The sequence below is a fragment of the Toxotes jaculatrix genome, chromosome 10 (assembly GCF_017976425.1).
Source record: "Toxotes jaculatrix isolate fToxJac2 chromosome 10, fToxJac2.pri, whole genome shotgun sequence".
Lineage (NCBI taxonomy): Eukaryota > Metazoa > Chordata > Actinopteri > Toxotidae > Toxotes > Toxotes jaculatrix.
In genome coordinates, this window is record NC_054403.1 from 21,822,310 (window position 1) to 21,845,828 (window position 23,519).

Below are 23,519 nucleotides of genomic sequence, written 5' to 3' on the forward strand. Positions count from 1 at the left end.
CTATTATTGCAGGTCTGCAGAGTGGAAAAAGTAAAGATGATGCTTTAGATTGAAAACAAATGTCAGGAGAAATGAGTTTCTGGCTGTCTGTGTAGAGTGGATGAGAGGAAAGAGAGGACAGAATAAGCTCGTCCACTGATGGAGGACAGACAGAAAGAGTCTGACTTAAGTATAAGAGAGAAAAACAGCTCTGTATATACAGAAAAAAAGCTTGGTAGAATATTCGCTTTGCACACTTCCAAGGGGTTTAAGGCAAGTCTTGCTACTGTGTTACTAAACTTCCCAGAGATTTTGTTTCCTCTCATCTTCCTCATTTTCTGCTTCTCCTCCTTAGACGGCTCAGTATTTATCTGAGATTCTTTTCCATGTCACAATATCTGTGTATCTGATAAAGCAAATGATTATTATTGGATATGTCAAATAGGGCGCTTTCAAGGCAAAACTAAAACTGAGTGTTTCAAACACTGAAGAACACATGAAGAAGGGGAGGGTGTAAGAGGAAGGAATAAAGGACATTAAAGAAGTGAAGAAGGTCTGAACGTAGGAGAGCACAGCAGAATGCTTGTTTCAGGGTTCAGAAATTGTGTAACGACCCTCATCTCAGCACACAGTGCTGTCAGTGCACTTAAGTCCATAAGGGACTCAGGTGTACACATATGTGCACATACCTGTTAAAGGTAAACAAGCTGATAGGTCTGGAAGAGCACTTAGACAAAACGGTGGAACAGCAGAAACTTACCGCTGCCTTGACCCATCACATACACACACACACATTTTTTGTGTCTTACCCCTGTCAAGTACACAGCAGAGAGCACTTAATGGCTTTTTGGGTCAGCACTGAAAGCGAGGCATCATGGGAGCCATACGTTACCTTCCTGGCATCTGCTGTGCTGCCTGCTCTTGACCTTTAACCCCACAAACCATGACCAATTTTCAAGAACACCTCAGCTTTTGGTGTTCTGTCAGGTCAAGTCATGGAAAACCCATCTCTGTACGACGCAGAATCCATGGAAAGTTTTTGGTAAGTTATCTCAGCAAGTTACAGAAGGACACTGTAAAGTATGTGAAGTAGCGAGAAGGTCATTGTTCTGACCTTTCCCTTTGTGAACTAAAGAATTAAATCTGACAGAATCATCTCAAACAGGAATCCACTAAGACACAGAATCCAGGGCTATACTTGCTGAAAAGGTCACACCCCAGTGCTAGAAAATAACAGATGTCTAGACAGAACTTTAAACTGAGGGAAAGTGACAGTAGACCTGCGCTAACCTTTTTATTGTTTGACCTAACACTTTAAAAGCAACACAGCTCAAAAAAAGATAACACCAGCTCCAAATATATGTGTACCTGTTTAGGAAATTCTGGAAAAGTATTTTAAGTAAATCATAGTTTTAGTAAGGAAAACAGTAGGAAATGATTGAGCGAGTACTTACATACTATACAATTAGTGGTGGAATCGGATTCTCTAATAATACACAACTACAGCTACAGAAGAAACACAACACAGGTGTTTAGATAAAAGAGGAAAGCAACATTTTCTCCTCTTTTAACCAAGTCCTTACGTAAATTTTTGCAGCCTAAAATTTTTTATGAAAAAAAAAAAGCTACACTATCCTCATCCTGACTTTTCCCGGAGTGGTAAACAAATAAAAAAAACAGCTACTGCTCTAAATGTTGACTGTGTTGTCAGGGCAACTGTTTCCACAGTGGAAGTTGTCAGAGTTGTGATTAGGCCAATGGGGCTGAAGGCTAATTATGGGATGTATTTAAAGCTGTGTTAATAAGTGGCTGCAGTAACTAACTAACTCTGAGGTACCGCACAGAGACACAGACACACGCACAAAGTGCAGAATGAACGGAAAGTCTGTACTCGTCTTTGCATGGCTGCTGTTCACTGACCCATTGAAGACTCAGGGAACTCCCTCAGCACTGAAGTCAGGTGTGTGTGTGTGTGTGTGTGTGTGTGTGCATGTGAATGTGTGTGTCTATATACGTGCGTGTCAGGATATATATTCCAATGGAAACCTGTATGTAAGTCCTGTGTCTGCATCTACATGCCTCCTTACCTACAAGAGTGTGTGTGTGTGTGTGTGTGTGTGTGTGTGTACGCGTGTGTGTTTCCAGGTATAGGGCCCTTCCTCCCCGGTTCAGTTTTCACTCAGCAGATTTCATTAATGTGGCTCCTCAAGGAGTCTTTCATCTCACAGGCTTTTCCGGAAAGGTAGAATGGTCTATTTACCAGCGGAGCACCGCCAAAACGCTGAAACTGCTATTATTACTACATCTACCTCCAGAATTAGACTCGTGATTAATAGAGGGTCTGTAAGTGTGTGGACAGTGTGTCTCTGCAGCATTTGTGTGCGCTGTGGAAGTGACTTAAAGCAGTACAAAGAGAAGGAAACACTTTAGAGAGAAAGAGGGATTATCAGAGGGGAAGAGAGACGTTCCTTTTATTGCCCATTAAGTATTTTAAACCTCAAAGTGAACCATTTAGTCTCTCTTTATATAAATCCTGAGGTACTTTCGAGGCATTTGTCACTGCAGTTATCTCAACACTTCAAACAGGAAGCATGATTTACAGTGCAGCTCAAGGATAGGGCAACTAATGGTCATTTCCAGAATCTAAATAAACAGAGCGATGAATATTCCCAAATCAAAAAACTATTTTCTGTATTTTATTAGATTTAAAGTGATAAATCATCTGTGCAGTATCTGTATTTCAGTCCATATTTGCTCTGAGGGGACAGAAGAAAAAATGGGATTTGTGATAAGTGGTATTTTCTGTCTAAGAGCCATTTTTGAGGAAATTATGGAAACACACTCCAATTTACGAAATCAAAAACCTCTCACTGTGTTTATAACAGTCCAATACTAATGGTCTTTCTGTACAAGTGAATGGGGAATGGTACTTAGCAGTGAGAGACAGACTGTTTACGGTTAGGACCTCATTAACCGAGAAGAAAAGTGGTGGCAATGTTTTGGTAGCTGACATAAACGTGCATGTTTTTACACCACCATTTACATTTACTAACTGTAGAACAGACACAGTAAAATGGGACACAGATTATGAACAAGATAAGCACTCATAAAGCTAGCTCACAGGGCTGTGCTGCTGTCGAACACAGGGCATTGACTTTTTGAACTGAGCAGACAGACCATGGCCTGGAAGGAACTCCAATTATTCCAAAAATCCCAGAGGAGACAACTGAGAGGATTGTATCTAAACTACACTGAGGACGAAGAACCGACACAATCTCTCAAAGATGTCACCACTCTCTCTTGTTGTTTAAAGAGACTGAAGAGAAAATAAGAAACAGAAAATATAATGGCAAAACAATATGTACATGTAATATTTCTAAAACTCAGACATGTCTCAGTGAAAGTAACAAGTCTTCTGCAGGACGAATACCACATGAGAAATACTGTCTGCTTTAAGGTGATATATTTCAAACCACATGTTTCTGTGAGAGTGAGAGTTTTTCCCGCATGATCTATATCTTCTGAAATGTCAGGACAAACATGGTTTAGGAGGTGACCTGCGCCTCTCCAGGATGTCAGCCCCTGGCAACGAATGTTTGTGGAGACAAAGAGCAGTAGAGAGAACAGGAGAAGAAGAAGAAACCTAAGAGAAGGATGTGATTTATGTTGATATTGATTGCTGACTTACTCTCAATGTCTCTCACCCTCATTTCTCTCTTCCCTCCCCACATTCTGCCATTTAACTTTCAGTACCCTCTCTCTTCTCTTCTCTTCTCTTCTCTTCTCTTGTCTCTAATAGCCTGGTGCTCTTATTTTGGTTTTCTTCTAGACACACAAATGTCCCCCTTTGAGTTAAGTCTGTCAGCATGCACAGACAAACTGCCACTCAACCACTGGATGGAAATGGAATGGAGAAGGGTTGGAGACCATTTAGGAGGACAATTGAAACATCATTCTTTTTCATGTCTTTCAATCTAGATTTCCAAGTCCCTGTTGGTATTATGTACACATACACACACAAAAAGATCACACAAACACGCTTTCCTATCAGCAGACCAAATGCTGAATGTCTGCTACTAACATGACATAACATACTGTTTTTTCTCAAACAAAAACCAGAGCTCATTTAAAAGCCAGGTCTCCGACAGTGGCCGGGGCCACACACTCTGGATGTATGTGTGTTAATGACTCAGCCAACTGTTGCTTGTAGTAGCCTAATGTTATGTTTCACAGTAAAAGCCCTGTTAAGAAATGGTTTCTGTCCACTGAAACACTGGAGGGCTTTTAATTTCAAATGGTTACAGAAAGTTATCAGAACAAGGTTTTGTACTTATCAAACAGAGGGGATTAGAAATAAAGGCCTTCCTCTAATACATAACAACATAACAGTTCTTATAATTTACAGTTGTTTAAGTATTCAAGCCAGTGTCCAAATCTGGGATAGAGCATCTAGTCCCAAATCTGAAGAACAATAAAACTGAACTTAAGTGTGAACTATGACATTTTAATAGATCAACTATTTTATTTCTCACTGTCACTAAAGTCACAAAACTAAAGTCATAAAACCTAGAAGTAGGTGGCATGAGTCATAAGCAATCTTAGCTAAAAAGACTAAAAGATTAACTACAGAAAAGAGCAAGACAGAGGATAATTTAGGTTAAGAGAAAGTAAAAACAACCTGACAAATAAAACAAATATTGATGGTCATGAGAATGAAGAAAATCAGCAATCGTGACGATGATGACGACTGCTGTACTGAAACACACTGCTGAGTTTTCTAAATTGGGTACTTAGACACACCAATTGACTCCAGAAGATGTTTCTGGCCGACCAGAGGCCTGTAATTATACACACTGATATGTTTTAGATGATGAGAGTGGAACTCACACACAAAACATTTTGTACACACGCAGACACACACACACATTCACACACACATAATGTCTGCCACTCTAGACTTGGCAAGGTTTTCAAAGAAAGCGGGCATCAGGGCCCCAAAGTGTGTGTGTGTGTGTGTGTATGCTCAAAGCCTTATTCCCGTCATTTAAAACATAATCCATATATGAGTGTGGTAGGTCCACAGTGTTCCAGGAAGGAGTGTGTATCTGCGTGTGTGTGTGAGAGTGTGTGAGTGTCTGTGTTAACGAGACGGTGCTAATTAAAATCAGAGCAGCTTCAGAGCATAGCGATGTTCGCCATCCATTACATTATTGCATGTCATCACAAACACACATAAAATGTTAAATACAAGCAAAAGCAAGCACACAGACATACACACACACACACACACACACACACAGACACACAATATATAATACAAACAAATGTACACACACATACAGATACACACAAATCTCTGGCATCTCTGTGGTCTCCTACAGTCAACAATGTTGAATTCTTCCCGCCTCTTTGCTTCCCACAATCCTTTGTGTTTGAGACGCTGTGACGTCAGTGACGCCTCTTGATTTTCTGTCCTTCTCTGATTGTCTGATTGTTGGCGTCGAACAACGACAGTCTGTGCTGAGCGATTCTCTGATTTCAGGCTTTTATGATTTGGTTTGTTCTTTGCTGGTGAAGCAACGATATGAAACTGACTTCGAAAAGATAGTTTGAGCAACGGCGAGTCTGCAGCTGCATTCATGTCAGATTTCAAAGCTTCTCCTGACCTTGGAAACATTCGTTAACACGTCATTCCCTTCTCTGTCTATCCCTATTTTTATTTTAGCCCTCAATTATCCCTTACAAAACATATGTATAAACATTTCCCCATTACATTTCATCAGGTATGTTCTTGTGTTTTAGGAGAGGAAAGAAAAAACTAAAGCCAATGATGAAGTGCTGCTGTCAACAGTGAGCTTACTGCACAATTACATGTGTTTACTCTATTGTTGTGTTGATTACTCATTGGAAAGAAAATGACTCTTCATGCAGACATAACACACACGCGTGCACACACATTAAATTTTATCCCCTACAACAGCGCCTGGACACCTTTCATAAAGCAAAAACAAAATGATCACATGCAGTGCAGATTTCTGAGGATGCACATCCATATGGTTCCTTGTCTGTGTTTGTCTATTTGCGAGCGCGTGTGCATTTGTTCATCTTAATAACACTACAAAGACGCTCTAACGTAAGCCACATGTCTGTGTGACTCAGACTCGATTCACTCACTGCAAATATGGAAGATATGCCAAATATGCCAGAGAGGGAAAGAATGAGAGACAAAGAAGAAGAGAGAATGAAAGAGAAAGAGAAAGACAGCAAACCAAGATTTACAATACTCGACCAATCAGTACCAAACTCTAATTGTTGATAGCACATCTTAAGTGCATAAATAGCCTGATAAATCAAACAAAAACACAAGGCTGTTCCAACTCTCACTGGACATTTTTATACAGTAAGATTATTTAATAGGTTTGGCATCAGCGTACTGAAGTATGTAACCCGACTTTGTGGAGTGATTTCATTGGCTGTGAATGCATTTGCAATCTACCAGACAAACTGACACACGTGTTTGATCTGTCTTTGGCTGGCACAAGGCATTGTAGTGCAGGAAACACACTCCAACACACACACACATACGTGCTTGGCGGCAGGATCAGTGAACACCTTGTCAGTGAAGTGACATAAATGTGTTTATATGCATGTGTACATTTGTGTGTATGTGTGTGTATGCAGACATGTTCATGCTCTTGTCAGCCAACAGCTCCTCAGCAGTTTGTCCAACACCTTGTAAAGAACAGACGTTGTGTCTGCTCAGAGAGAGACAGATTTTTTTTTTTTTCTCTGAAAATTGTCTTTGCTTCCCAAACAGCATCATAAAATCGTGACATGAAACTCTGATCACCAACAGTTGTGGCAGATTATTTTAATTTCCCACTAGACTATTTCTAAACTATCACAGTTACTACATATATCTTTATGAAATCATGTAACCATAGCTCTGTTTCCAGAAAAAAAGAGAGCCCTTTATGTGAAAGTGGATAAAAATGAAGATATTGACACCTATAATTCAAACAGAGAAAACCTAAAATCAATATAATTTCAAAACATAAGGAGAAAGGGCCAGCCTTTGCGACACATATGTCTATGATACTTTAAAAAGCACTAAATCATAGTGCTAATGGTTTACTGATGCTGAAAGGCAACACACAGCACCTTTAAGTGCTACTAAATCCCTTTGGTTGGACAAATCTGGTGTGAATCAGCCCGTTAATCCTCTATGCAGAACTCGGGAGAGCTGAAACAGTTGCAGCAGGGCAGTGGAAATTCAGCCAAGGAGCGGCCGCTGACATCATTTCTTAAGTGACCACATGAAAGTGGCCACCAAGCAGTGGGTGGCGTGGACTTCAGTAGCGCTCGGCATCACTTGACGCCTGTGGCCGTTTATTTAGCTTGGGTCTCTCCCTGATACTAACTGGTGCCGGCGTTTGTTTGCTCTCCCTCTCCTTGGTTCTTGATCTTTGTCTTTCTATCGTTGTCTGCGTCTCACAAGCTCGCTCTGTCATTTCCTCCAGGCCCCACTACAGCATGCGTCCCTCCCAGACATTCCCCGTCTCACTCTCAACAACATGATTATTTGTTCTGGTCTGTGTGTTTCTAGCTATTACACGCTCTCTTTCTCTGTCTCTCTCTGTCTTTTTCTGTCAGCCTGTCCATCTCTATCTCTGGTTCCCCTGCTGTAGGCTTCATGAAATCTGAGTCTAAATATGATGTCCTGCATAACCTGGTTTCTGCCAGTAAACTGATTTCTTGTATGTGCTCCCTTCCTCACTAATTTATTACTAGAATCGCTCTTTTTCATCTTCTCTCTCTTTTCTTGACTTTTTCATTGCTTCTCTTTCTCCTTTCCCCTCTCTCTCCCCGTCTTTGTTTCTAAGGTGATCATTTTTCCTCTTCCTCCCTCTCTCGGTATGTGTCTCTATCTCCACAGTTTATTTCTCTTTTGTCAGTGTTGGTAACTGCAGCCGGCTGTTTATTGATGTTCAGTGGTGGAGACAAACTTTTCCACACATCAAACATCCCTCTGCCATCATCATCATCTCCTGCTGTACTTGAAATTTGTTTTTCTTTCTTTCTCTCACTGATTCAGCCCCTTTTTGTTGTTTGGGCCAACTATAGTACCTATAGAAATGGCCATTTCCTGTAACCAGAATGAATATCATGAATACATTATACCAGCCACATACCAATACTCCCAATCTTGATTGACCTATGTGTTATTTACTTTAAAATAGAAGCCTCATCAACTTTCTAAATTAATATGAATAGACATATTCACATAGATCACTACTTATTTTGGCCCTAACAAGGCTACAGCTTCTACCACTTAATGGTGCAGTAAATTAGTGTTTATTCTAAGCTTGACAAAGTTAGTGCCAACACAAGGTCTCTATTTAATCCAAAGTATAATGACCAATCTGGTATGTGTTCATGGTATAAACAGAACAATCGACTTCAAGCTGAAAATAAAACCTGCTGTAGAGTTAAAACTCTCTCCCAGATGGGATTTTATTTCTGTCACGTATTTGTTCATTGTTTTATCCATCCATTTCTCCACCACGTACAGTATCTTAGACACCAATGACTGGATTTGGATTTGGCAAAACTTGGACGAACGATGCACGTCACCACAGCGGTGTAGCATTTCCAAAATTATACAAATTACCCAGAGGGAGATGCCGTAATTATAGCTAAAAACAACCTGAAAGATTTGTTTATAGCGAAAGCCTTGGAGTACAGGTTTCAGCAGACAGCTTTACTTTCACACTGTGTAAATGCAACATTATAAACTTACAGAATCACTACCGTGGGAAAATATTGTCCCTCTACTTACTATAAGTGCTGCAGATTTTCCAAAACCTGGAGCAACTTTGTAACAGTAGTACAAAAGTCAAATAATCTATAGATAATCTATGGTGACTGGATGTGTTGTAGTCCCATAGCTACATACTGAAGAGGCTGTGGTGACTTGGTGGCCTTATAAAGCGAAGCTACGAATTAGCGGGCAGGCAACTGGAGCCTATTGTCTTTGATTGAAACAGAAACCTATCACAGGCACGCTGAGATACACATAAGGCAACGGGGTTATACCACAAGCGTGACGCTGCGCTTGTAAAAGTGACCAAAATTCAGCATGACAAGTTTACAGAGAACAATGTGTGCGGCTGAGGACACACACATACACTCTTTATTTGCCTCTGAGTGTCGTGTGTTTCTGTCTTTACTCTCATTTCTAAATATACATTTCACTTCTTTTATCTCTCTCAACTACTCACTTTACATTTGCCATTGCCAAGAGTTTGTGAGTTTTCAAGTCGCGTTTAGTTTCTTTACAGATATGGACACACACTTAAAAGAAAACAAGGACATTTAAATGCTGATAACTGTGGAAGACACACTGCTGTTTGACCCCTGATGATAGTTAGAGCAGAGCAATGACACATACTCAAGATAAGCCCATACATAAACTCTAACACATGCTCCTGCTGAACAAGCACAAAACTACACATACACTCTCACATACATAAAGCAATTAACTCTCTCACAAACACAATATAGATATCTGAATAACATTTGCTTTCCCCTGCTGACAAAGTAGTTAACCTGTCAAAATCAAGGTTGTGTGAAAGACTGAAAACAGAAGAAAAGACAGAAAGAAGAAGAGATAAGAGGAAAGAGAGGATTTTTTCATAGTTTCATATTTCTTTGTTCAAACAAAAAAAACGCACATTCCTCCTTCACTTGTTTTGCTCACACTGGTGCAAACAAAAGAGCTAATACTGCGTGTGCCTCTCTCTCTTACACACATATACACAGAGCACACAGTGACGTCTACACACATTTTCAGCCATGAGAAGAATTCTCAACCCAAACAAGATAAACCCTCATGTTTGTAACTCTGTTTGAACAACATACACAACCTGTCATGGCTTTTCAGGATCTTTAATTATCTTTCTCAACCTAAAAATAACCATTTCTTACATGCTCCATCTCAGTTATCTTTTCGTACATTTTCTTAACAAAATTAGCCTTTTTCCCCTCGCAGTGTGCCTTTATTTGGGTAGGAACAGATAGATTTATAAACATCTCTTCAAAGGAAATGTAATTAGTATGAATTGAGATCCAATTCTGACATTTCTGGACAAGTTTAGGTCCTAAAATAACAATGTTTTTTTAAATGTAAATATAAAACTAACAAATGTTGAGCTCCTTTAAAGTTCAAAGCTTTATGTTTGAGATCAGCAGGTGGAGCCCCAACTGTTATATAATAACAGAACAGTCTAAAGTCATGTTTGAGACTGACTGGAGGCTGACTTTCTATGTGTGTGTGTGTGTGTTTCTGTTTTAGAGACGTAAGCTGTTTTCTCAAATGAAATCCAGACAATGTCCAGAAAATCAGGTTCGGACATTTTCCAGAGTTGCCCTTTCACGCATGTAGCACACAACATCAGACTGTCCGTGTCAGACACGTTCTCACCTAATGGAAATACTCTGTGAGGTTTAGGGGAGGGGTGGTGGCTGGGTAGAGCGGGCAGCAGGCAGGACATGACTCAAAAAGTATGCTGCAATGAGCATTCTTCTTCACCCTGTGATATTTATATTACTTCTTGTATTGCGGTTACAGTTTTGCACCAGTCTCATGAGAGAAACATTCTCTGGACACACCAGCTCAATCAGATAGTACATGGATTCTGTGCCCAGGAACTGGCAGGGTGAAGTCCGTTTAATGTCCAGTTTAACTGATTCTGACATTTGCATTCTCACATACAGCTCCTCCGGGTAACGTCTAGATAGGTTCAGAGCTGAAGTGCATGCGTAAAAGCATTAAAAGAGAGAGAAGGAAAGAGAGGCAGAAACAAACAGGGAAACTGCACATACAGCCAGTGTGTTTTCAAGTCTGTGTCTGTGTCTGTGTGTGTGTGTTTGAGTGTTTGTGTGTCATGTATAAATATATCTCTACAGGTTTTAAAGTGGCTTTGTGGTGCTCTGTATTTAGAGGAGGCTTGGTTAAATCTTCTCTCACCCCATTCATGTGGCTGACTCTCTCTCTCTCCCTCTCTGCGTCTGCTGAGTCTTTCATTTCCTCTATCTTCATTCTCCTCTCTCTCTGTCTCACCATCAGATTCTCTCTCTCTCTCTGTCTTTGTCTTCCTGTCTGTCTCTCTATCACACATTCTATATGCTGTAAACTCCACCATCAGTGAATGTATAGCCTCACCTTCAGGATATTAAATTTTTCTTAAATTTATCACTTATCTGACCATCTAACACTAGAAGAAACACATTAACTATAATACTGCTTCAGAAATCTGCATTATTCCTCACACATGCAATGATCATCAAACAGACTGCTTGGTAAGTTGCCATAAAAATCAAGATGCCTGATAACCTGTGTCATAATCTATGGTACTGTTAATGGAAATGTTCTCAAAATTAAGACCATATTTCCCATTAACCCTCTGCTTACGTTCACAAAGGGGACGTTTGGCCGTTCAGTCAAAGGTTTTCTCGTAAAAGGATAATCAAGTTGGAAGTGATTTATCAAACATTGTTTACTCACGCTATCTCCCATCAAAAACTATGAAAATTTTAGCTCCATGGACAGCAGCATCCCCTTCTAGTTTTGTACCATAAAGCAGTCCAGTAGATTTCCAGCCTAATCAACAAGGAGGCACACGATGTTAAACTCAGTCTCGAGGCTGGGTAGAAGCTGCCAATCTTCTTGATGGTGGGCTTTTGTGTGTTTGCGGTGTTTATTCTAATGTTTCAGCCTCAATGTGGTCATGATTTAGCAATGCTAAAACGTTGCATGTAGCAGCCTATGTTAGTTATTTTTACTGTTGACTCATCTGCAGTGGTACATGGATGATGTAAAAGCTTCCAGAGTTCGTTAGCCCTTTATAGCCAGCATGTTACACCATAGGAACATAATGACAAACAGACAAACTTTAGATTTAGTTACTGTATGTAGTTAAATGCATGATGCTGCAATTTAGGAAGAACTTATTCCCAAAATATGTCTGTGTTTTTAGGTGAGGATGATGTGATATGAAGGTAAAATACTGATCTTCATTCAGTCATTTACCTATTTATTGTTCTTCAAGGACCTGTAAAACTTTCACAGGCCTTGGTTTAGTGATAATTAAAATTTACATACACAAAAGGATTTACTCCCTACCAGGAGGCATTACAGGGAGGACTAAAGGAAATATTACAGCTACTGCTTTCTTAACTCTTTGATCAGCTGTGAAACACTTGCCACACACATGAGATCATGGCCTTCACGTAAATATGTTTGTGTGACAGCGAGACGGATGAGAAAAGAAAAGAGCGACGGAATTGGTTCATGTTTGTTTGTATATCTCCAAACTGCATGGTTCAATGTGTACATCTGCAATGTTTCTGTGAATGTGTGTGAACGCATGTGTTTGTGTGTGTGTGCGTTTGATCATGAGATAGAGAGTGTTTGTGGGTCATTTGGTTTATGTGAGTGTGTGTTTGACTCTGATTACACCAGAGCAATAATAACAGTTTGGGTTCATTTGTAACAATCAGACTTTACTTAAACAGTATAAATCACAAGTCCAACTTTTGACACAAACACATGCACGCACATTCACTTGAGCGCTTAAACACTGAAAGTCTGACTCTCTAGATACCTACATGTGTCTGCCCACGTGCCCATATGTGTGTGTGTTGTGTGACATTCACCAGTTCCAGCCATGTAGTCTGTAGCCATAATAATGGTCAACAAAGAGAGCAGTAGCTATGCAGACCTCCCACAAAGAGAAAATGTTGCACACAAACGTGCACACACACGAGCACATACACAAACTGAAACATTCCCAGCCACTTTCATTCACTAAGCCATAAAGTCAGTCACATAATACAGTATCTGTGCATAGCAAACTACAGTATGGTTAATGTTACCATACCGTAGGCAAACCCTGCAGCTCTGTGAAAGGACATAAACTCCGGACACCTGCGTGAAAGTCAGGGCCACTACATCCCCATCCATTACACCCTTTATCACCGTTCTGCTTTATAAAAGATACATTACCTTCTGCAGAGACGCCGAGTGTTGGCACTGAATGTAAACTGTGAGGTGTGGGATCATTCAACATGAACATATTTCCTGAAGATACTGGGCGGTTTAAGAGCAAGCCGGTCAATTTAACATTTTCCTGGGACTTTCTCAAGACTGCACTAAAGAATACTGGGCCACGTGGGAGTCCAGAGGGTTCAGCACTCTTTTTCTTTTTCTTTTTTTTTTTTTTACCCCACACTGAGCTGGAGCTTCGATTTATACTGACTGTACGGCCACACGTCACCTTACAGTAAATAACCTGGAAACACTGTTTCCCAGAATTCAGGAAGAGATTGAAGACAGACACCCTCAGGTGACATCACCATAACTCTACAACAGCAGTGAGACCGTAGGTCGTGTTTCGGCTGCTACAACACTTCAAGAGATTTATTTTGAAATCAGATAGCCACCCCCTAAGAAACAATACATTCTTACATGATTAATAGCAGGTAATTAAATCAAGCTATCATATCTTTCAAGCATCACAACATACATAGTACAATGACAACAACGTAATAAATCATTCAGAGTAATTAACCTGGGTAACATTTTATCCAGACTGATTATTGCTGCCTTGTCTTATTCCTGTTGATCATAACTGAATTTCAGTGTTTGACCTCTGCATTATGGGTTTTTCTGTCACCCGCAAATTCATTGTGCTGCCCAGGAAATTCTGTGAGTCTTGGAAAGAAAAAAAAATGTTTGAAACAAGCAGTCTGAAGTTTCACTATAAAAGCTGCAACAGTGACATAAAACTGAAAGCTCTGTTGAGGAAAGAATCTGTCTTTTCTATCATCTTATACACATGATTGTAATTATGGGGGACATTACATTTGTTTAGTGGTTTGACTCTTGTTAGTGATGGAGTGTAATGTGTATACGACTCCATTGTGCTTTTACTACTGAAACCCACCCCGTCAACACATACACACACAAACAAACACACATACACACGTAGGTCAGAAGCCAGTTGCCAGGTTTTTAAAACATCCTTTAGGAAAATTAAAGCATCTCAAATCAGAGCCAGGTCATTAGGCTGGTTTGTAAGAAGGGAAAAAAAAACAGGTCAACAATCAACAAAAGCTTCTATTCTCTTAAAGATCCTACTCACAGAATCAACTGCCCTATTATCTCGTCCAGCCTCCTGTCTGCTCCCATTTCTCTTTTCATTTTGTCTTTTCCTCCTCCTCCTTCTCCTGTCTTCACCTGCCACCCAGGCTTGTTTTTGTTTTGTTTTCTGCCTTTTCCTCCTGCTAACATCCTCCCATTCCTCATCACACCTTCCCATTCAACTCCTGGTCTCCCTCACTTCTCTTCTCCTTCCCTCTCCTCCTCCTCTTCTTCTTCTTCCTCCTGCAGCTTTTCCAGGGAGCCAAGTCTGTTTTTGATTAGTGTTCGCATGTAAACCCAAATTGTGATTAAACACTGTGCGAGTGTGTTTGGCCCCATATCAAGTTTGCCTCTCGAATATATGTACAGACAGACACACACACAAGCGCACACACACACACAAAGTCAGAGACATGTATATAAGTAGACATGTACAAACAAATGTAAGACATATATAAACATATAAGCAAATATGCAGACGCAAACAGACGCAAATTACTAAACTATGTATACACATTTAGCATAAAAGATCATACATCAGGATATATACAAATACAAATCCATAGTGTATATTCATGCACATATATACCCTAATTGCATACTTTAAGACATGCAATGTCAATCACAAGCATGTACACAGACACACACATGGACAGACAAACAAATATACAGTGTGTGCCTACACACATCCCTATCAGCCGTGAGAGTAAATAGGTCAGCTAGAAAGTCACAGTTTTAACCACATATACAAGCAGCTCTGTGGCTACTTCCCCCGTGCAACTCACCTTTATTTGCGAGGTTAAATTACTACCACATGCAGCCCCTGCGCTATGTCAGTGCAAACATATAAAAATTCTTTGCCACATTAAAAAAAAGTATATATATATAAATATAAATAGAGGCCCCCATCATATGTGGAAAAGCATCCAAAACAAAATTTGGACAGCGCTCAAAGCAAGAAAAACAAAGTCATTTTAACAGCAGGCTGTTCAAAGTAGGCAAAGTTTAGGAATAGAAACAGGAAAAATTTATTCATATGATCCCACTGTGAGCAGAACAGGGTCAGTAAAGAAAGTAAGGAAGTGTGTGTGTGCCGATTAAATCTCAGCATCAGGCAGCATCCACTGGAAAACAAAGGAAAGGATTACACAGAAACAACAAGGGCTTTGTGTAATTATCTTCTCTTTTATCTCGATGGACTGCTGTCATTGTAATACTTTGAGCCTTTTGTCTTGCACATGCATACCTGTAAAAAGCCAATTACAGGCCCAGAGTGTGGATTTTATCCAGGAGGAATGCAATTAAGGAAATAAAGTTTCTTTAATCCTCAACCCTGATTACAGTAACAAGTTTTTTTTTTTCTTAGATTATGTTAAAGAAATCAGGTTACTACAGAAACCCAAAAGTAACTCATTTAACTGAGTGTATATAAACACGCTGAATATAATTTTATCTTCTTTAATATTAGAACATATTTTTCAGAAAGCACAAAGGAATGTATGAAATTTTTGGAATGAAACTTCTCCTGGATTTTCCAAATCTTTCAAATTATCCCAATATCATTTGCTCTCGCTCTCCATTTCTTTCTCTCTCCCTCGGTCTCTCCCTTCTGGTTTTCGGTATCTCTCCACAGTGTGTATTTATCTAAATATGTCTTGGGACAAAATCTCCGTCTGGGCTGTGGGAAACACACACACAGACACACAAGCCGCTAAGAGCAGCCTTCTTTTAGAAGAGTTCTGGTCAGGTTCCCTCTGAAAAAGTCTTCCCTTCCCCAAATGCCAGTGTGGGCCCTGTGGTGCAGCTCCATCCTGGAGACTATGGGTGTCCTGGTGCAGTTTCCTACCAGAATACGCAATGACATTTCAACTTGTTTTAGGAAGCAATGAACCAAGTAATATTTCAAGACTGAATGTAAGCAGGATTGATAAATTTAACAGAAACGCACATAGTGTGCTGCTGTATATGGGCCCTGTGGTGCAGCTGCGTGTCAGGTCCTACATGCGTTGTGGTGCAGCTGCATACCATGGTTTGTACTTCTGAGTCATGTTTAATTATTAGGAAGTTCTGTCGTGGGTGTGTGGTTTAGCATAAAGTCTGCCCTGCACCAACACACACACACACATCAACCCACACATGCAGACCCGCACTTCTGCATCCAGCGCCTGTGGTGTTAACTCAGCAGGAGAGTTGGCGTGAGAGAGCCTTGATTTGTGTGTGCTCCTGTGTGTGCGAGTGTCTGTGTGTGTTTGTGTTTTTGAGACTTATTTGTTTCTCGCCAGCACCCAGTGACGTGAAAAACAAACAAAGGGCCTGGAGACTGGTGACAAGAAAACAATCTTATAATTCCTGACAGCAATACAAACATCAAAGCTGTTTGTTGTGTGTGTGTGTGTGTGTGTGTGTGTGTGTAACAGAGGGAGTGCGTACGAAAGAGAGAAAATGGGATAGAACAGCAAATGAGTGAACTAGCCCATGATGGAAAAAAGAGGAGACACACATGAGTTCAACCAGTTTGCATTCACCCCTCACCCTTCCAGGCCATTCCCACCAATCGCCACTGAGGCCCCGTCTGTCGCAGCCAATCACTGGACACACAGAGTACACCCACTTCCTGTAACACTAACCATAACATTCCAGCAGGTAAACTATGGCAGTCGCCTCTAAATGGACAATTAGCCAAGATTAAAGGCAACCTCCTCGTCTTTCTCCATTAACTTAATTAGGAGGAAAAGACATCTCAAATGACCCCCCGCTCCTTTCAGCCTTCCCTCCCTCTCTCATGCCTCTCTCTCCATCCAGCTCCTTTTCCACTGACTTAACCAGCTAAGTTGTATTTACAGTCACAGCCTCAGTGGGTTACGTCCGCTCGTTCACCTCTATGAGCTCTACTGAAGCACTTGGAGGTTAAGTGCCTTGCTCAAGGGTAACTTAATGGTGCTGAAGAGAACATCCCATTACTGTTCAATCAGTTCAATCATCAGTACGGGGATTTGGACTGGCAACCTTCCAGGTCATGATTTCTTGACCATTAGACTCTTGTCAACCATTTTCATTCCCCAACATATCAGCCCTTCATGTTCCATCTAGTTTCACTTCCCCCCCACAGCTTTTTCTTGTTCCCAGCCTTTAGCTACACTTTAACTTTTAAGGTGTTTATCTAACGCTGTTATCCAGGCTGGCCTGCAGTGAGTGAACATGTAGGGATTAAGAATCATTCTCAAGGACACTTTGATTGGATAAAATCCTTTACCAGCATCCCTGTGGACAGAAACTCACTTTTCTTTCCATTAGGCCAGAACCCTTTTAGGCTGAAAGTTTGGCTGCTGGTATACCTGCTGTGATGCATTTTATAGGGTGCAGTGAGGACACTGAAGGAGCACAGGAGCAGAGTTAGAGAGTCGGAAGAAGCTGAAAACTAAAAAAAGACAGGAAGCTTTACTACACCGGAGCATGTTATCAAATAGAAGTGTGACAGCCAGGTTCTTGAGTAACAGGTTATTTTTTTTATCATTTGCATTAGCTTTTTGTTTTATTGCAAACATTTTTGCAATATCACATTTACAAATTTACAATAAATATGAATTTAAATTGAAATTTGTTTTTAGAATGCTGTTTCTTGCTGTTTATGTAATTCAGTGATTTAATTCAAGTATTAAGCATTAATATTTGCTGAATGGAGGCCAAAATGGCCACAAGTAGCAATTATAGAATAATGGTAAACAAAAAAACATTGTGTAACAGTAGCACAAGTAGAGAAGGGTCGTAAAGTCAGCACTGACTGAGCTACTCAGTTAGCTAAAGTGAGACAGGGTGAGCTTTGTTGATTTCATCTTTTCAAAGTTACATAGTTTTCTTTTAAATAGTACAGTTCAGCAAATTGTTGAAGTGTAGGTATGTATTTCATTTATTTGTACTCTCATTAGTAGTGTCAACAGTCCCACCTGTAAAACACATGAGGCTTCTGCATCTTTATACCAAGACAGCACTTTTATTTCAGTGTCTAGTGTTGGAACGTGGTCAAATTATGTAATCCTGAGCATCTGGAGTTACAGTGGTGAATGAAAAGAGGAAATTTCTCTCGAGACTGACGTTACTCTCATTTTTCTTCTTCCTCGCGCCTCTCTCTTCTCATGCAAACCAATCAACTGTAACCTGAGCTCCTTAATGGTCGAGAACGATGCTGCTTCATGAGTATCGCTGGCAGCAAACCAGCGCTGGTTCAAATGACAGTGCACTTGGGGTCCCTGCACATAGCACACTTTCACAGACACACATGTAAAACACGCACAAACACACACAAACTCCCAGAGGAGAGAGTGAAGATAACAGGATGAGGCTCAGTCTGGGTCAGTGTTATTAGACAGGAGACTAACAGCCATCAAGTCACTTAGCAAAGTAAACCTCCCTGATGTGCACTGATGCACAAAAGCCCTCTAACCAATGGTTTGCATTTTTCCATCCGAGCCATCACGACTGTTGCTTTTCAAACCAGGAATCCACTGCCTTTCTAGCAAATGTGTGCTACTCAAAGCCTGAACTTAGTGTGTATGATACCGTGCGTCTGTGTACATATGCTGTGAGACCACAGTCTCTGCAAACTGTGGGGGGAATCGACCACAGACTGCACACGCTGAAACCCACAGACTCCAGTACTCCATCCATCTCACCATCCCTATCTCCTCCAACCCCTCACCAAACACCTAGAGGGGCCACAGACTCCGATCCCTTCATCCATCTACCCACAGCCTTCATCCTCCACCAGCATCCTTTCATCCATCCATCTCCCCCTTCACATGACCGCCCCGATACCTATCGTTCATCCGTCTTTGTCAGGCAGTTACCAGCTGCACTTACTGCTCAATTAGAACATTTTCCAATAGGAGACAACCTCTTCGATTCCAGCTTTAAATCGTATGCTAGGTTCGTCCCCACAGGATCCAAGACTCTGGTAAAAACTATTATCCAGCCTGATACCTCTTGCCCTTACCTCCCACCCTCCTCAAAAGTAAAACCTCCTACCCATGCCTATTTTCCCTTATTGCTAGTCCAGCTCCCTCCCTCTCCTCCCGTCTCCAAACCTCAGACCACAGAGCTTTAATAGGGGGGTTAAGAGGTAATTCCTATCACACTGCCATCATTTAATATCTAACCAAGGCTGACAGAGAGGAAGGTTACGAACCTAAACCAGAAAGCCACCAGCAAACCTCCCTGTCTCCTCCTTCTTACTTCCCTGCTGTTACTCTCTCTTTCAGCCTCCCTCCCCCTGACTTTTCACTCTCTCCTCTCATTCTACATCCATTTTTTCCTCCTCTGTCTTTCTCTCTCACACACTCTCCTGTCTACATATCATATTATTTACATTTCCGACACTTCCTCAGTTCGCAGAAAAAACAGCGTGGATGGGATAAAAAAGCACCGAAAACAGAGGAGGAAGAGAAAATCGAGGAAAGTGGAAAGAAAAAAAAAAATACAGAGCAGGAGGAAACTCCAGACACTGTAATTTAGACTGTGCTGATGGCAAAGTAGGGATATAAAGAACATGAGATTTATAATGTTAAGTTTGGAACACGTTCACCCTTTCCACTCTCTTACTGAGTTGTCTGAGAGCTCTATAGGGATCCATATTCAACCGGTGATAAATAAAAGCTATCGAGACCAATTAGGGGTTTTATGGAATAGTAAGCCAGGCGGTGGAGGAAATAAGACTGTCACTCATGAAGAACAAGAGAAAGGTTTGGAAAAAAGAAATAAACACAGTGGGATGTGGCATGCATAAATATGTGTAAGTGTATGTGTTCGCATCTGTCACCGTGTGTCCCTAATGTTCACGAGGGGTTTCGACTGTGTGTGTGATCCAGAAAGCCACAGTTGACGTAAATGACAATTTGCTTTCAGCCGTAACAGTCTGCTTTGCTGTCTTCAGCAATACATCACACATCACCACAAATATATGAAACACACCATCAGTCTGTCCTGAGTTTTAAACAGAGGTTTCACAGTGGGCACCCCACCGAGAAGATTTCATCCTTCTGTGGCTTTTCTGCCAACGCAAGAGGTCATATTGAGAAAGTGCTACAGAAAACACCAACCAATTCATTGTCATCATCACAAACCACTGTTATTAATACTGGATTTGTCGTTCTTGTAGTTCTTTTTTCATTCCAAGTTAATTACAGTGTGCTTTTTAGACATTTTAAACAATAATAATAATTCAGTTGGTTTTTTTTAGTGGGGTTTTGTTTTTTTGCCTAGGGCATAGGAGAGTTGCCTGAGCCCACAAAGGAACATTTCATGCCTCAATTTATCTGAAAACCTAAAAATAACAAAATACCCTGATGCACAGTTTTTACTAGACAACAATGACCTATTATTTGATGTAGATAAGACCTGAGTTAATGTTGGAGGAATCATTCTGTGGACAGAAGTGGTGATGTATCATAGATTTCATGGACAGTTTCACTTTCCTTGGATATTCCTTTACTTTTCGGTGGCCTAATTCATGTTTTGATCACCTTAAATACCTAAACCGTGAATAATGTGAAAAACACAAAAAGACCATACGCAGAAGAATATGCTTCCTCAACAAAGAAAGGTTACAGTAGCTTCCAAGGCGTTCTGCTTCATGGAAACATTATAAAAGAGAATGAGAGAAGTGAGAAGTTTAATGTCCCAGCGCTGGTATTCCCTATCCCAAGACCTGGCAACTCACACACACACATATGCACATGCAAGTACAGATACAGTGTATCAATATGGTGTATGCTTGCATGCACAACTACATACATGATGTATAAGCTCAAGGTAGCAGTCAATAATGATTGTAGATACATACAAAAGCAAGCAAGCACCACACACACACACACACACACACACACACACACACACACACACACACACACACACACACACACACACACACACACACACACACACACAGTCTACCTCTAGATTCACTTGAAGGCAGCCCAATATAAACAGCTATAAAGTTTAGAAGGTGTTTCAACCTTCTGCCTAAGCTGACAGAGACTCTCTGAGGAAAAGACAAACAGAAAACCTGAGTGGAAAGAAAGAGTTCAGACAGAGAGAGCACAGGGGAGGAAAAGGAGAATGGGTGGGTGCACCAACGAGACTGAACCAGAGAGAGGGAGAGGGAGAGATAGAAAGAGAGAGAAGAGGAGAGTATGTCTGGGAATGTGAGATGAAAAAGAGAGAGACGGAGGACAAGTGGGAGGCTTTTCTGCATCAGTATGACCTGCTCTTACACTCTGAATACTCTGGGAAAACTCCATATTCCCGAATAAAAATTCCTCACCGGTCCAAGCAAAACATTGGCTCCAGGCACACTTTCACCTCTTAAAATAGTGCATGCACGCACACACACACACATCTGACACACACACTCTTTCACCTCTCAACAGGAGCACAGAGCAGTACTGTGTCACCTGGCGCAGGACTTGAACCCTCAACCCGGATAAAAGTTCTGACACTGCACCGTGACCATGTTTTCAAATGGATCGCGTAACACATCAAAAGAGACAGAAAAGAGGAGAGAGAGAGAGAGTGACGGAGGCAGAGTCAGAGAGAGTACGATCGCTGGATGGAGAGATGGAAAAACAAGAAAGGTGTACTCACAGCCTTCCTAGTTTGGGGTTGGACTGGAAGAGAAGCTCTGGGAGAAACTGGAGTTTGTTTCTGTTCAGACGACTGCAGAGAGAAAAGGAGGGAAAAAAGAAAATATAGTTTGAAGTAAAATAGTTTGACGTTGTAAACCTCAGTGCGAACAGAGCAGGCAAAAACACACATTACATAAATCACTCAGATTCATGCTTTTTGCTTTTGTGTTGACTGGACTATCACCAACCCGCCGAGAGCATCACCTCGAAGGCCAGTGGGTTCACGGTTCAGAGGTGAAACTCATGGGAAAGTCTGTCTTGTTTCCTGTGATCATGACCTACAGGTTATCATGATGTGTTTTGTGTGTCTGTGTCAGTTACAGGTTATCGTGTCGTAAGCTCTCTAAAGCCAGTTATCGCTATCGTTCCCTTATGTGCTTTGACCTGGGAGTGAGAGAAGGAACAAGTCTGGGTGCCTGGCGTCTTCCAGTCATCTCCACAAAGCTGAGAGGTATGTTCAATACAAAAACACTTTTCCAGGATAATTCTCTGAATTGACACTGTTCTCATTACACGTTCTCAACACATTTTGGTAAAAGTCTTAATCTGGTTTGTCACTTTAGGAAAAGGAGAAGACTGTATCATTAATCACAAGATTACAAGAGAGCCAAGTGCACTACTGCGTACTGAAATGGAAAAACTGTCTGTCTTACTGACCTAAATTTTTCTGATAGGACAAAAATGTACAAAATGCAAGAGCTTTGCCCAAGAAGTCATACTGCATTTATTTTCCTCATTAATTTAAACTGATAGCTTATCCATCCTGTATTAACCCACTCATATTGGTAAAGATAAGGAAATGAAAGGCTTTGGGCTCTTGAACCCAGGCTTTTCCAGAAGCAGTTTCAGGTGCACGTAGCCAACATAACCAATGTTGTTGTAAAAAAAAAAGAGGCTCATCAAAAGCAAGAAAACATGATTTCTTACATTTGTAAAAGATGATAAAATGTGAAAAAAAAATGAAAAAAATGAATGTTACAGTCACAGGACCATCGTCGCCAGGTAATTCTTAAATGTGCTATCAGACAAACAGAAATGGCCAATCAGCAATACATGCACACTCCCCCATGAGTAGTAATATGTACATAAACATAACTAAAAGAAACAGTAGGATGAACTTTCATTCATTTCCAGAGAGGCAACAAAAAGACAAACATGGGCATTTTTACCTATGATTTATAACTATGGGTTTCTAAACTAATATGAAGAGAAAACCTTCTCATACCCAATGCCTTCTTATTGTTACACATAAAATACCATTCCATGTCTAAAGAGGCTGAACTGAGCATGAAATGGACACATGGCAATTATTTACAAAGGAATGAGAGGCAGAGGAAGATGGAGTGAGAAAGAAAAAATGGTGTCGACCAACAGAAAGACAAGTGTGTGTGAGGAGACAGAAAGAGATGAAGTGTGTAAGGGTGAAGTATGTGTCTGCTTGTGTGTGTGTGTGTGTGTGTGTGTGTGTGTATAAGGAGGGTGGGGTTGGCTGCAGCAGAGACAGATGAGGACAGTGTGAGGAGAGGGAGTGAAAGTGTTATCAAGCTACCAAAGCATTTGGCTGAGAAACGAGGCGTGGAAGGGAAAAAGAAATGAAAAGGAGGGCGGAGGGTCGAGGGGTCGCGAAGTAGAATCTGTGCTGGAGAAGACACAGACACCAA

The 23,519-nt window shown here is 40.8% G+C and overlaps 1 protein-coding gene across 1 annotated transcript in view; it reads right to left on the bottom strand.

The window, feature by feature from the left end:
* slit3 (slit homolog 3 (Drosophila)) overlaps positions 1–23,519 on the bottom strand; it is a 224,324-nt gene that overhangs the window by 177,269 nt on the left and 23,536 nt on the right. Inside the window, exon 4 of the mRNA XM_041047960.1 lies at positions 21,818–21,889. Within this exon, the coding sequence (XP_040903894.1) occupies positions 21,818–21,889 (72 nt within the window). The remainder of the gene's footprint in view (positions 1–21,817; positions 21,890–23,519) is intronic.